Raw genomic sequence first — 15,750 nt, 5'->3', positions numbered from 1 at the left:
CAAGGTCCTGACCTCTAGGAAGCATTCCCTCACCTAAGCTAAGTGTCCCAGTGATTAGAGCCCTGGCCTTGGAGTCAGGAGGACCTGAGTTCAAATTCTGGCCTCAGACACTTACTAGCTATGTGACCCTGGGCAAGTCACTTAACTGCTGTCTGCCTCAGTTTCCTCATCTATAAAATGGGGGTAATAATAGCATCCACTTCCCAGGGTTGTCGTGAGGATCAAATAAACTAACAGAAGACCAATTTGGCTGGATTACAAAGTGTGAGAGGGAAAGTAATGTCTAATGAGGGTGAAAAGATAAGTTTGGGGCCAGATTGTGTCAGGTTTTAAAAGCTAAACAGAAGTGTTTATATTTGATCCTAGAGGCAATAGGAAGCCACTCAGTTTGATTAAGTAGGGAAAGTCACATAGTCAGTACAAAAATTATTTCGGCGAGGACAGTGCAGGATAGAATGAAATGGGAAAAGAATTAAGGCGGGGGTACCTCTTACCAAAATCATTGCAATAATCTCAGCCAGGCGTGATGAGAACCTGAATTAGGGTGGCAACTGTGCAGTCAAGAGAAGGGATCAGACAAAGGAGATGATGTGAAGGTAGAAACAGCAATGCTTCCTTCGTGTCCATCTCCAGCTAGTCGCATTGAGGTGACAGCCTGTCTTCTCCTCTTATGTCTTATAGCACTGGACATATACCTAGTAAGCATTCTATAATTGTTTCTTGAGTGAAGGAAATTAGTCGTTTACTAAACATTTGTTGAACTATTTGATTTAATTTAATTTTTTAATTTGATTTAAATTTTAAATTGATTTAATTTAATTTTAATTTGATTTAAATTAATATTAAATTGATTTTTTCTTCTGTTCTTTGTAATAATAATAATAATAATAGCTCACATTTATATAGTACTTTAAGATGTACGTAGTACTTTATATACAGTATTTCTTTTGATCAAGACAACCCTGTAAATTAATGCAGAGATTATTATCTTTATTTTATAGATGAGGATTTGTGCAAGGTCATATCTAGTAAATGTAAAAGAAGGTGATGAGATTGGGTAGCATGATGAGGCCAACCCTTCTAGACATACTGGATTTTTATAGCTTAATGATCTTTTCTTTTCTTTTTTTTGGGGGGGGGCAGTTGGGGTTAAGTGACTTGCCCAGGGTCATACAGCTAGTAAGCATCAAGAGTTTGGTCTGAGGCCACATTTGAACTCGGGTCCTCCTGACTTCAGGGCTGGTGTTCTATCCACTGCGCCACCTAGCTGCCCCTTAATGATATTTTATTCCTGACAAGAATATAACTAGATGCCTCCTGTTCCTACCTAATCTTCATTAGAGGCAGTGCTTATTAACCTTGTAGAGACCTTTATGGCTAATGCTGCAATGTTGTGTCCTTTTACTCTTGGACAGTTTATGGCCAGAAGAGATGAGAGGTGGAGATGTAGGCAAGTGAAGCTCATTAATTGGGTAAAACTTTGACTCGTTTCCCTAAAATGATACTGAAAGGTTTTTTAAAAAAATATTTTGAAGTAAGATGCTTATGTACTTAGTCTAATGGAAGATTGTACATCTTACACCATGTAGATTTTCTGTTTTTGGCTTCCCATTTTTTGTGACCAATCTGCTCCTAACCAATGCTATGAATTACCAAATTTCTTCATAAATTATTATAGTGAAAATGGTATTTTTGCCTTCAGTGTGTAAAATTAAGTATGTTGTTGTTCATTAGTCCAGTCATTTCTGACTCTGTGGACCATAGCATGCCAGGCCCTACTGTCCTCCACTATCTACCAAAGTTTGTCCAAGCTCATGTTCTTTGCTTTCATGACAATATCTATCCATCTCATCCTCTGCCATCCCCTTCTCCTTTTGCCTTCAATCTTTCCCAATGTGAGATTGTTTTCCAGTGAGTCCTGTCTCAGAAGTCTTCTCCAGCACCATAATTTGAAAGTGTCGATTTTGTGGTGCCCAACTTTCCTTATAGGCATATGTTGCTACTGAAAAAACAATAGCTTTGTTGATAGCAAGGTGATCTCTCTGCTTTTTAGTGTGCTACCTAGATTTGCCATGACTTTCTTTCCAAAGAGCAAGTGTCTTTTTAATTTTCATGGCTGCAGTCACTGTCTACAGTGATCTTTGAGCCTGAGAATGTAAAATCTGACAGTGCTTCCATTTCTTCACCTTTTATTTGCCAAGAAGTGAAGGAGACTAGTTGCCTTGATTTTAGGGTGTTTTTTTTTAAAACGTTAAGCTTCAAACCAGCTTTGACACTGTCCACTTTCACCCTCATCAAGATGCTTCTTAATTCTTCACTTTCTGTCTAATATTATAAACACTAAATAATCTTTTATAGATGCAGTTTAGCTTAAAATAGTAGTTTCTAGCCAGCTGGAACAATCCGATGATTTTCTTAGGGTACATGATATGATAAGAGGCATCATGATATACTAGAAACAACACTGATCTGGCAATTAAAAGACCAAACTCCTATGCTTATCTTTTCCACTCTGTAACTGTGGGTTAAGTCCCTGTAGACCTGAGTATCCTTATCTACCCCTTCATTTTATAGATGAAATGAAATGAGAAATTTCTCAAGTGAGAAAGCTGAGGCCCAGAGTTACAGGTTATAAGTTTAAGAACTAAGATCTCATCTCAGATTCTCTGACTCCAAATCCTTTGGAACTCACTGATATCTCAGGTTCCTTCTAGCTCTATCATTTTGTGATTCTAATTTTTTCAAACCTTGGTCACAGTAGATGAAGGTTAAAATGACAGTCACTCTAGTCATGTTAAAAAGCAAAAAGATTCAAAAGGAGAAAAAACAGACTTTTTTTCTGATTTTTTTTTTAGGCTTTGAACAGCTTTCTCCCTACTTCCCCACCATTGCCACCATAAACTCTTGAACATGAGTACAAAATGCATATTCAGAGAAAATCAGATGAGTTTCTCATCAGGCCAAATGCCTATGAATTACAACAGTGTACAAGAAGGATAAATTTTGATAATAAGATTTGGCATGGCCACAGACTTTAGAATCATGGAACATTTGAACTGAAAGAGATGGTAAGGGTCATCTAATTTAATATCCACATTTTACAAATAGGAGAACTGAAGTCTAGGGAGAAGAATTCACATGACTGATTCCTGACAGCTTCCTGGCCTTCAGTTTAGTAAGCTCTTTCTTCTATACCACATTGGTATCCGTGGAATGTCAGGTGATCCAGAGGAAGACCCCCCAGTATATTAAGTGGATCTCTTGTGAAGTATTTACAAGAGGACATGGATGAGTCAAAGGAGGAAAGATGTGGAATGGTTGCCACCCTCATCATTAGAGGAAATACCCACATCTGTGAACTCACAAGCCTATCGAAAGTATCAAAGTGCAATGACTGACATTTTGATCTCATGATCTCATGATACTCATGTCATTTGCTCATATCTATCTCCAGAGGGCAGATAATGGAAGGGGCAGGTTCATAGACATTGGAAAAAAAAGAGAAAGCTGAATATGAGGTCTTGCAAATAGCTTTGAAAGACTTAAGAACTCTGGTTAAATGCACTGACCAAGCATGATCCCAGAGGACTAGTGAAGGATCATGCTACTTGCCTCCCACCATAAAGGAAAGACACTCAAATTGCAGGATGAGATATATGTTTTTGGATATGGCCAGTGTGTAAATTTATTTTGTTTGCATATTTTTACCAGAGTTTCTTTTTTTCTTTTTTCCTTTTTTTTCCAAGGGAGGAGGGGCAGCATGAACATAGGAAGGAAAATAAATAATTATTAATTGAAAAAATAAATATAGAGTCTCATCAGGAAATGTTCTGCATCTTAAATGGGCTCACTGAGATTTATTATTCCAAGTTATTGTTTTTATAACATGACCATTTATTTAGTAATTTCAACCACTCCCCTTCTCAAACTTCAATGGCTTTTATTGATAAATTCATCATTCTGTCTCCCTCTTCCATACCTAGAATACATTCTCTGCTCACTTCTTGAATCCTGAGCTTTTTCCAAGGCCAGGGTCAGTCGTATGTAAATTCTTTCTTGCTCTCCCCAGGCTCTCATTCCTTATTTACATTATCTATTATTACATTTATTTACCCACATATGAGTTATATTCTTCTCGGTAAAATGTAAGCTCCTAGATCACAGGGGCTTTTATTTTTTTGTGTCCCTTCTGCCCAGAGTAATGCCCTCTACATCACAGACTCTTTAAAAATGTTGGTTATTTCGAACTGGATTAAGTTGCCTACCTATTTGGTTTTAAATGTTTAATGAATCTAGTTACCCCGTGTTGCATCACTGAGTATGACTTCTGTGATCATAGTTATTAAGTTTAAATATTTGTATATCTGAAACACGTGGAGTTGTTAGTAAACATTTATCAAATGCCTATGTGCCAGGCAATGTGCAAACAAATCCTGAAGATATAAAGAAAGACAGAAAAAACAGTCCCTGCTGTTGGGGAAGAAAGCACAAAAACAACTATGTGCAAACATACATACATATTGGAACACTGGAAATACTCAACAGAGGGAAAGCACTAGAATTAAGAGTTATTGGGAAAGGTTTGCTTTTTTAAAAAGATGAAATTATCAGTAAGCATTATCTGTAATGGGAATATGCTGCACGTCTTCCCAGTAAGATCAGAAGTAAAGCAAGAATGCCCATTATCACCACTATTATTCAATATTGTACTAGAAATGTTAGCTATAGCAATTAGAGAAGAAAATAATTTTTGAAGGAATTAGAATGCAAGGCATAGAAGGCAATGAGGAAACAAAACTATCACTCTTCACAGATGACATGATGTTATACTTAGAGATTCCTAAAGAATCAACTGAAAAACTAGTTGAAATAATTAACAATAAATAAACCCACATAAGTCATCAACATTTCTCTGTATTACTAACAGAGTAACTATAAATAATATAAAATACTTGGGAGTCTGCCTGCCCCGACAAACCCAGGGACTATATGAACACAATTACAAAACATTTTTCACATAAATAAAATCAGATCTAAATGATTGGGAAAATATTAGTTGCTCATGGATAGGTCAAGCCAGTATAATAAAAAATGACAATTATACCCCTAAGTTAATTTACTTTTTCAGTGCCATACCAATCAAACTACCAAAATTAATTATTTTATAGGGCCAGAAAAAAATCATGACAAAATTCATCTGGAAGAACAAACAGTCAAGAATATCAAGGGAATTAATGAAAACTAATATGAAGGAAGGTGACCAGCTGTACCAGATCTCAAACTGGATTATAAAGCAGTAATCATCCAAACAATCTGGTATTGGCTGAAGAAATAAAATGATAGATTGGTGGAATAGATTAGGTATATAATACACAGTAGTAATTGACCATAATAATCTAGTATTTGATAAAACCAAAGACCCAAGCTTTTGGGACAAGAAGTCACTTTTTGACAAAAACTGCTAGGATACTAGAAAATAGCAGAAACCTAGAGACAGACCAGCATCTTACACCATTTACCAAGATAAGGTTAAAAGGGGTACATTATTTAGACACAAAAGGTGATAATATAAGTAAATTAGATAAGACCTGTGAATAAGAAAATTTAGGACCAAACAAAAGATAGAGAGCATTTTGAGATATAAAATGTATAATTTTGATTATATTAAATTAAAAAGGTTTTGCACAAACAAAACTAATACAACCAAGATTATAAAGAAAGCTGGGGAAATTTTTTTACAGCAAATGTAGAATTGAGTCAAGTTTATAAGAATACACATCATTTAGGGGCAGCGAGGTGGCGCAGTAGATAGGGCACCAGTCCTGGATTCAGGAGGACCCAAGTTCAAATGCGGCTTCAGACACATGACATTAGCTGTATAACCGTGGGCAAGTCACTTAACCCTATCGCCTAGCCCAAAAAAACCTCCCCAAAAAACAAACCAAAAAAAAAAAGGGTAAGAATATGCATTACTCACCATTTATCATCATTGATAAATGGTCAAAAGATATGAACAGGCAGTTTTCAGAGGAAGAAATCAAAGCTATCTGTAGTCTTATGAAAAAATGCTCTTAATCACTGTTGAGTAGAGAAATGCAAATTAAAACAACTCTGAGGTATCACCTCATACCTGTCAAATTGGCTGATATGACAGAAAAGAAAATTGATAGATGTTGGAGGAGTTATGGGAAAATTGGGATGCTAATTAATGCACTGTTGGTGGAGATGTGAACTGATCCAACCGTTCTGGAGCAGTTTGGAACTATGCCCAAAGGGCTATGAAACTGTTCATACCTTTTGATCTAGCAATACCACTAACTAGGCCTGTATCCCAAAGAGATTTTATAAAGGGAGGGGGGAATAGGACCTATTTGTACAAAAGTATTTCTAGCAGCTCTTTTGTAATGGCAAAGAATTGGAAGTTGAGAGGATGCTTATCATTTGGGGAATGGCTGAGGTTGTGGTATGTAATGGAATACTTATTGTGCCATAAGAAATGACAGGCAAAATGATTTCAGAAAAATCTGGAAAGACATCAGTTAATGGTAAAGTGAAGTGAGCAGAACTATGAGAACACTGTACACAGTAATGGAATATTGTACCATGAACACCTGTGAATGACTTAACCATTCTCAGCAATACAGTGATCCAGAGTAATTCCAAAGGACTCATGATGACAGATGCTATCCACCTCCAGAGAAAGAACTGATCGAATCTGAATGCAGATCAAAGTATATTGTTTTTCACTTTATTTTTTTATGGTGTGGTGTTTTTTGGTCTGTTTTCTCAATACAACATAACTTAATATGGAAACATTTTACATGATTGCATGCGCATATCATAGCAAATTGCTTACTGTCTCAGGTTGTGGGAAGGGAGGGACAGAGAGAGAGAATTTGGAACTCATATTTTTTAAAATGTGAAAAATTGTTTTTACATGTAATTGAAAAAAATTTATGTTAAAAAAATGTATTTTAACTTGGGCTTGAAGTCAGTAAAGCCAGGAGGCTGGAGATGAAGAAGGACAATATTTTGGGCATGGGGGAGAGTCAGTGAATATGCCTGCAATTGGGAGATGGAGTGTCATGTTTGAGGAACAGAAAGGAGACCAACAGCATGGGATCAGAGTATGGGGGTGGTTTAAGGAGAAAGAGAGCTGGAAAACAGGGAGGGAGTAGGTTATGAAGGACTTTGAACTTAAAAATGAAGTTTTCATAATTGATCCAGGAACTTAGAGAGCCACTTGGAGTTTATTGAGCAGGGGGTGCCAGGGAGTGCCATGGTCAGACCTCCACTTTAGTAAGATCACTTTGACAGCTGAGTGGAAATGGTCAGGAATGGGGTGAGCCTTGTGGCAGGTTGACCAGTCAGCAGGCTGTTGACGTGTTGAGGGCCTGCACAAGGGTAGTGGCAATGTCAGAGGAGAGGGGAGTGTATTAGAGATGTTACAAAGGTAAATTTGATGGCACTTGGCAACTGATTAGATATGGGGTAAGTGAGTGAGGAGTTGAGGATGCCAACTGGGTTGCAAGCTTGTAAGAATGGTGCCCTCAATAGAGCACCACTCCTTTTAGGGAAAAGATGAGTTCATTTCTGGACATGTTGAGTTAGAGAGTTCTGTGTCTACCAGTTCTACATTTCCAGTAGGCAGTAGGAGATAGGAGAACAGAGCAGTTAGTTCTGAATAAGTAGATTTGGAAATCAGCAGCAGTGAGGTAATAATTTAATCCATAGGAACTGATGATATCACCAAATGAAATAGAGAGGGAGAAGAGAAAGGGCCCAAGAAAGAGCCCTGTGATACCTGTGTGACGAGCCAGCAAAGGAGACTGAGAAGGAGCATTCAGATAGGTAGGAGAAACAAAGACAGAATGGTGTCTAACAATAGTGTCAGGCTGAAGAGAAGTCAAGAAGGATAAGGATCAAAAAAAGGTCATTAGATTTGACAATTAAGAGGCTGTTTGTAATTTTGTAGAGCATAGTTTTAATTGAATGGTGAGCTTGGAAGCCAGGATGTAAAGGGATGGTTAAGAGAGTGAGAAAATATAAAGTAGAGGCCTGTGTTACAGGTGGCCTTCTTAAGGAGTTAGGGTCACAAAAGGCACAAGAGATTTGAGATGACACTTAGTGGGAATGAATAGATCAACTGAAGGGTTTTTGATGATGAGAGAGAGATGGGCATGTTTCTAGGCAGTAAGAAAGCAGCCAGTAGACAAGGAGAGATTAAAAAGCGAGAGTGAGGATGATGGAGAAAGCGATCTCTTGGAGAAGACAAGAGGGAATGGGATCAATCATGTATGTAGAGTTTACAAATTGCAGAATTGATTAAAAAAAGGAATAACATTAATACGTGTTATCTAAAAAGTGTTAGCTGTGAAATTTTAAGGTTCCCTTCTTCTGCATAAATTGTTTTTGCTTTTCAGTTATTTCAGTTGTGTTAGACTCTTTGTGATCCCATTTTGGGTTTTCTTCAGAAAGATATTGGAGCGGTTTGCCATTTCCTTCTCTGGGTCGTTTTACAGATGAGGAAAGTGAAGTGCCTTGTGCGGGGGGGTCACACAGCTAAGTAAGTGTCTGAAATCAGATTTGAACTTCCTGACTCTAGGGCCTGTATTCTATGCACTCTGGCACCACCTAGCCACCCTCTGCATAAATTACATAAAATAAGAACTCCATACATGGCAAGAGGACACCGGGATTCCTTAGGGCTGAGCATCACAAGCCTCCCACAGAGACTTAGTATTCCACTGTGTATTCTGAGGATTAACATACAGAATTTCATTTTATACTCAGCTTGGCTGGAGTCTTTATGTCTTATGTATCAAGGGATACTTATGAATCCTCTTAACTAATGGTATTAAAGAAGTCAGAGAAAGCTTGCATTTACACAGTTCCATTTTACTATAGGACTTGAAGTTCTCTGGTGGTTAATGGATGTCTAACAACAATTAAAGCAAATTTCTATTAAATTCTTTCATTCAGTACTATAAAATTAGTATATGTTCTGCTCCCCCGAATCAAAAATTTTAATCCCATGGTGTAATAAAAACACACTGAAGAGTATAATAAACCTTTCAGAATAACATGTTTCTACATAAGAGATGACTACAATATAAACGGTTTAAAAGTAAATGGCATAGCAGAAAGAACAGTAGAATGACAATTGACCACCAGCCATCCTGCCACTAACTCACTATATGGCCTAAGGTATCTTTAGTTTCCTCCTCTTTAAAACAAAGAAATTGTACTAAATTATGTCTAAGGCTCCTTCTAGCCCTAACATTATAGATTTTAAGGTCACTTTCAGTTCTGACATTCTACCATTCCCTGGTAGTCAGTACTCGAAACACCTTAGAAATCTACAAACAAATCAGGGCTTGACTTACTGTTTTCTTGCTTGTCTAGACTTCAAGAGGTGGTGGAGAAAATGTTAAGAATGAAGATTAAATTTAAAAGCATGTCCTGCATCTTTGGATTGCCTGTTGTTAAACATTTACCAGCACATCCCCGAAAGGATTCCCTTAACACTGAAGGATTACTTAATTACAAAGTATAGATAAGGTGACAGTTCTGAAAAAGCAGCTGCTCCTAGGTAGATTCTGAAATCTGTTCCCTTGCATTGCCGTTATTCCTAATGAGGATTAAAATCTCAGCTCTGCTACCCATTCTTCTGTTCGCTGAGATACAAAATGGCGCTTCACCTTCACCTTCTTCCCTCTCGCTGTCCCATCATGCTTTTTACTGAAACTTTGTTAGAAGCTCTTCAGTTGTTGTGCCACCAGTTGCAAGAAGCCTGCCTGGATACCTTAGGCTCTGGCACTGTCCTAATTAGGGTATATGAATTACCCCAGGGCAGGAAATTTGCCCTGCTTCATCCTGGACAGCAGCAGGCGTTGGCTTGAAGTTGCACAAGTTGTATTGGTAGAGGGGAGTTCCTCCATGGACAAATCACAAATCTGGGACAGAATGAGGAAGGTGGGCACTAGCTCAGCCTGGTAGAGGGTGGGGGGCGGGGGTGAGGGATGGGAGTAAGCTAGACTCTGGGCTTGTAGGGCTTAAGCCAAGGGAGGCGTTACTGCAAGCTCAGCCTGCCTCTGTTGTCTTTCCTGCAAATGTCCTCGTCGATTTGAATGTTGAACAAACTTAGGCAACTGCCTTTGTGTTGAAGTATCTCCACACTTGTTGCTTTTCTCTGTCAGGAAGAAGAAATTGTACTAAATGATCTCTAAGGCTCCTTCTAGCCCTGCCTAGAGATGGCAGGAAATCGGAAGCAGGCAATAAATACTGGTATAGAGCCTACTGTGTGTCAGGCATTTTAAAGATATTATCTCACAACCACCTTGCAAGATAGGTGCTGTTATCTTCTCTGTTTTACAGTTGAAATAACTGGAGCAAATGAGTTCCTTTAGTTTAAAATTCTACTAATTAAATTTTTGAGTAAGAAGTATCAGAGTCAAATTTAAATGAGAATTTGAATGTCAAGTGGGAGATGCAGCATAGTATCTTGAATAGAGCTTTAGAGTTGGTGACAGAACCTAAATGTGAATCCTTGCATTACTGCTTACTAATTGTTGTTGCCCTAGACAAGTCACTACTACTTTGAGCCACAGTTTCCTTAACTGTAAAAATCAAGGTGGTTGGTCTAGTTGATTTTAAGGGATTCCAGCTCTAAATCCTGTCATCGTAGGTTAAAGTGCAATAATGGTGTTACCTAGTAGAACTACCAAGAGGAGAGGTGTGTATTGGGAGCCCAAAGAGGACAGAGAATATAATCAAAGGCTGTCAGTAAATGTGTCCATCCATGACCAAGCAATCTGATATGTTGTCGAAGTGCCTTGCTAGATTGCAGAGGGTGAAGCTTTGCTCCTGTAGCATACAAATGAATTGAAAGCTGATCAACTTTGACTAAGTCATGACCTTCAGAAGACCTAGGTTGGAATCTCATGTTTGCTGTGCAGTCTCCACAGGACCTTGAGCAAGGCCTTTTGCTGGTCCCTTTTTGGGCCTTAGTTTCCCTATCTGTAAAATGTGGTGGATGGACTAGATTACTTTGCATTGTGATCTAATACTATAGGTTCAACATAGTATTTCCAGTCATACCTTTTCCATATGAGAGGTAAAAGGAAAATTAAGAGAGACCTTTTGGAGCAAGCACCCTAGGTACTCTATTTGGAACTGGTTTTCACTTTTTTCTTATGGTACCCAATTGTGGAATTTGAATGTTGTCTATTTATTGCATGACTTTATAGGTATGTGTGTTTTTTCCAGAAATCTGTGCCCAGACCAACTGCAAAATAATGCCAAAGGCAGAACTGAGCCATAAATGGCGTATGTTCAGTAAAGGACCACAAAAATGAGGTAACCTTCTTTTCTTCTTTTCCAGTGAATGAGATCATAGGAAGAGATATGTCCCAGATATCAGTTTCACGAGGAGCAGCAGTGACAATTCAGCCTCGTCCTGAGGTCCCGGACTCACTGGGTTCAAGAATATCAGATGGAGTCTAGGAATGGTGACCCTTGCAACTAGATGTTCATTAACACCAGTGCACTTCCCTGAATAACTCGTCTACCACCTCTTCTTTGACCTATTGTGCTTCCAATTCTGTGGCCTTCATGAACTGGAACTGTGTATTCTTTGCATTGACCCTTTTGTGGGTGCCATTTTTTTTTGACATAGGGACAGCATTTCTAAATCTTGGTCCTTGGACAGTGTATAAATGAACTTTGTAAAAATGAAAACAAGCAACATAGGATATTTGTGCTATTTAAAAGTGAGCTTTGCTTTTTCTGCATTTAAAGAGAATTCTTTTGTATCAGGGGTGCTTTAAAAGTATGACGGTGTGCTCTGATAATCCCAAGCTGCCCTGAATTTGAAGAAAGATCGAATCTGCCTTCTACATGCAGCTTTTTTTTTCCAAGCAAGCTTCATAGAATAGTTAGGAATGGTTCCTACTGCTTCTTGTCAATAGAAAGACCTTCCAGCTTTGATGTTTTAAAAAGACAACTTTGATAATAAAACCTTCCAGGGGCAAAGAGACCCACCAGCTAAAGCCTCTGCATAAAAATGACGTCGTGGGGGATGTTGTAGATTGATAGGAAGGAAAACGAAATGTAGCTCCTGCACTTCTTTATAAATGTAAAGTGTTGTTTGATAAATTAAGAGACCATTCCATCACTGCAGGTGTTGGGATAGAAACGACATTCCAAAATGCAAACTTTTTGTAACTTTACAGGTAATCTTCCCATATTCTTCTTACACAGGCTGTATACTGAAATTGTTTTCCTTATTCAGAGCTTTTTTCAGAAAGCTTACATTGACAATCCTATATGAAAGTTGAGATTTTAACTGAAATTCTCTCATTTTCAAAACCACTTTTTCTTAAGAGAAAATAGGGAAGTATTTGCAGATGCTTTCTTGGTCTGTTCTTGCTAAAATTCTTCTTTGCAATTCACTCCTCTCCAGAGACTCCTAGTTTTCTGTAAGCTAGGCTGCACAGAAATTCTGATTCTGACTTCAGGAGCTACTTGGTATTGACTTCAGGTTCCTCTCCCAAGGACTTATCTAGAGGCAGTTGGGATGACCCTACCTTTGAATTCAAGTATAAAAGTTGTGTTGGTAAGAGCATGGAAAGCATGAGAATAATGGAGTAAGAGCTATTTCAAATAAATAAACTGTTGCCTCCTAGAAGAATCTAAGGGGAGATGAATCTCTGTCAAGCTGGTCTTGCAGGCCAGGGGCTGCCACACAGGCTTGAAATGGGTTTTTTGTACTTCTGTTCTATATTCTGAACTAATTCCATCTATGTTATTTGCTTAAGTTTTTTGTTTTTTTAAATCTAAGGGGCTTTTTCTTTGGGGTGGGAATAGTAGATGGTCTTTGTAAATTTCATCCTTGATAGGACAAAATAAACAATTTCTTTAAAACTTTCTCAGTTTTTTCCAGGTGGCAGGCACATTGTAAAGTTAGCTTTATCTAAGTAGGAGAACATTGTTTGGGACTCAGTTGTGTTCCCAGGGTATTTAGTTGCCATGGAATGTAGTGTAAGTTATCTTCCACTGTTAAGTGCAACTTTATGCAGGGATATTGTTTCTGCTGTGGCTGACTTCATTTTGGGGTGATTCTCATTAATAACCAAGCACTTCTCAATAAGGAGGCAAAGTAATCCATGAAGTGTGACTGGCTTTAACCTGGTGCTGAGTACCCTTTGAGAAAAGTAGACCCAACATTCCTGGGGTCGAATGTTAAAGTTCCTCAAGAAGTTTGTTGTTTTTGAACATCATTTGCCAGTGGAATTTTTTAGAATGGGCTTGCCATTCAAAGGGGAAAAAATGTTGCCATCACAAATTAAGCCATGGTCATTGTAGGGGGCTTTTTTAAGTTAGTTTTTGTAATTGCAAGAGTGGTTTGCTTTTTTGGATGGTGCAGTTTTATCTTTGATGAGTACTGTTCACCTTTTCACTGCTGACCAGCCTGGTCCTAGGATTCAAGATGAAAGTCACTGGAGGGACACCCAGCTAGCTCTGTCTGGACTGTCCCTACCCTGGTCATGGTTTTGCTTCCTGAAGCTACTCCTAAACCTCACCTACTATTGGCAAGTTTCATAACTGTGAACAATCTGTCATGAAGGACCTTCAGTGAGGACTGCTGGAGTGAAGAACCTGTTACTCTGAGTGCACACGGTTCTTTCTAGAGCTCCCGGGCCCAGAATGTAGCTGGGAACCCTTCTCAGTTAACCACTGTATTTATCCTTAGTGTCCCTCACCCACTGAGGCGCTCTGCAGTAGGGCCAGTATGAAAGCCTGTACGATCCCAAGTTGCTATGCACTAAATTTTCTGATGCCTTTAAATACCTTGATGCCTGTAGACCTACATAAAATAAAAATACAGCTTTGGATATTATGTGAACAGTTTTGTATCTACTTTTTAAAAGCTTCAGTGTAAGGGTCTTAATATTTTTGTGGCTTGTATCCTAAAGACTGTTAAAAACCTTGTGCAATGTAATGGTGTAAAAAGCACACAACCCTCCACTGTTGGGCTATGCAAATGGAATTCTTCACAGAACCCTGGGTGGGCCTGGTGGCGGCCATGGGATGGGGGAAGACAGCTATTGGGACATTAGCCACCTTGGGGGGTGGGGTGGGGGGAGGAAGAGGGAAGGCACAAAATTAGGGAGCCCATGGATGATCTGTGCATTTGACAGGTGGGCTGTGAGAAATTTTCTGAAAAACAAATCCCCAAAGTGTCCATTAGCTTTCTCCTGGTAACCTTTTGACCAGGGTCAGTGGAACTCCTTGGCAAACCAAAGAGAAAAAGGGACTGAGGGCAGAGTGGCCCCCATGCTTTGAAACTATTTTTGATATTCAGAATGGACGTCATTCCTTGAGGCTTAGAGATGGGTCCGCAAACTGTTTTATATTAAAGAAAAGATTCATAAAACTGTGCTAGATTATGTTTACAGAGCTATGTATTGTAATTTCATGTACATTTTGTATTTCAGACATTTTGTAAGTTTTATGATTGCAGTGCTACTTGCATAAAACAAAGGGAAGAACTAGTATTTGAGGCTTTTCAATCATAGTGCTGAAATAAATGATGAAAGATCAAATGTGTCTTCATTTAATCAGTAGTGCAAAGCCAGAGGCAAAGTTATTTCTGGCTTTCCCCGAAGCCTCTCCCAACCAGGAAAATAGCAGAGTTAGACTCAATCAACAACGTGTCAGGCATGGGATATACAAAAACAAAACAAAAAAATCAAAACCCAGTGAAATTGGTCACATTTATTTACTGGCAGAGCGGACAGTCAAACACCATTCTCTCTCTCTTCAGGATTTTTAGGTCTAGTCTAACTCCCTACATCCACTGTGCATGTCACAGGTGGCACAACCAGGACTTGAATGCTAGACTTTACACTTGACCAAGTTACCTCATGTCAAGATGCTCCCAACTCTAGTGACAACTTTGTCATTTTGGTCAGTCCCGAAAATTATGCCAAAACAATTTTCCTAGAACTGTTTACTCTTTTTTGTCTCTGACTTGTAATACCCTCTTCCAGCCACCCATCTTTTTAAAATTTACAAAATTTAAAAAAAATCAAATCTGAAACATATGTAGGTTTTTGTGGTTAAGTCTTGTCCAGTTCTTTGTAACCACATTTGGGGGTTTCTTGGTAAAGATACTGGAGTGGTTTGCCACTTCCTTCTCATTTTTACAGATGAGGAAACTGAGGCAAACAGGGTTACATGCTTTCCCCGGACTTACACCAAAGCCAGATTTGAATTGGGAAGCCGTCTTCCTGACTGCAGGCCTGGCACTCTATGCACTATGGCACCACTTAGCTGCCCTTATAGTAGATACTTTTATATAAAGCAGTTTTTGTCGGAGTTTTTACTAGCACTTGTTGAGACCCACTGCACTTAATTTATATAAATCTCACACTAGACTTATTTGCCTCATTGACATGTAGAAAAATATAATGCGAGAGGGTTGAGATTATGGACATAAAAGATCTTGAGGGGTTTGTTTGGTTTCATAAAAACAGCTTAGCCGACTGGTTGTGCTGTTTGTCATGAGTACCCTATCAAAAAAAACCCCAACACTTTGTCAAATCCTTATGAAACTGTATTTAATAGTTATTGTGTTATATATTATTATTACAAATATGGTGATTATTAAAGATGCATTCTCATGCTGGTAAAAGAAACAAACTTTCCACTGTCCCCATGGGATTTTCAACAGCCAAATCAGCCTGG

General features: G+C 38.5%; 1 protein-coding gene across 3 annotated transcripts in view; it reads left to right on the top strand.

Moving 5' to 3' along the window:
* Nucleotides 1-14,606, top strand: part of NFATC3 (nuclear factor of activated T cells 3) — a 186,129-nt gene extending 171,523 nt beyond the window's left edge. For 2 of the 3 annotated variants that reach the window (XM_078149410.1, XM_020989294.2), the window contains one exon: nt 11,384-14,606. In XM_078149410.1, the coding sequence (XP_078005536.1) occupies nt 11,384-11,505 (122 nt within the window). In that variant the 3' untranslated portion in view covers nt 11,506-14,606. The remainder of the gene's footprint in view (nt 1-11,383) is intronic. The other variant, XM_020989295.2, reaches the window with a different exon arrangement.
* The last annotated feature ends 1,144 nt before the right edge of the window (nt 14,607-15,750 follow it).

The sequence above is a fragment of the Phascolarctos cinereus genome, unplaced genomic scaffold (genome assembly GCF_003287225.1).
Source record: "Phascolarctos cinereus isolate Bilbo 61053 unplaced genomic scaffold, phaCin_HiC Scaffold_2;HRSCAF=192, whole genome shotgun sequence".
In the NCBI taxonomy this organism is placed as follows: Eukaryota; Metazoa; Chordata; class Mammalia; order Diprotodontia; family Phascolarctidae; genus Phascolarctos; species Phascolarctos cinereus.
The sequence above is the reverse complement of the archived record's forward strand: the minus strand, read 5'-3'. Positions and strand labels throughout refer to the sequence as shown.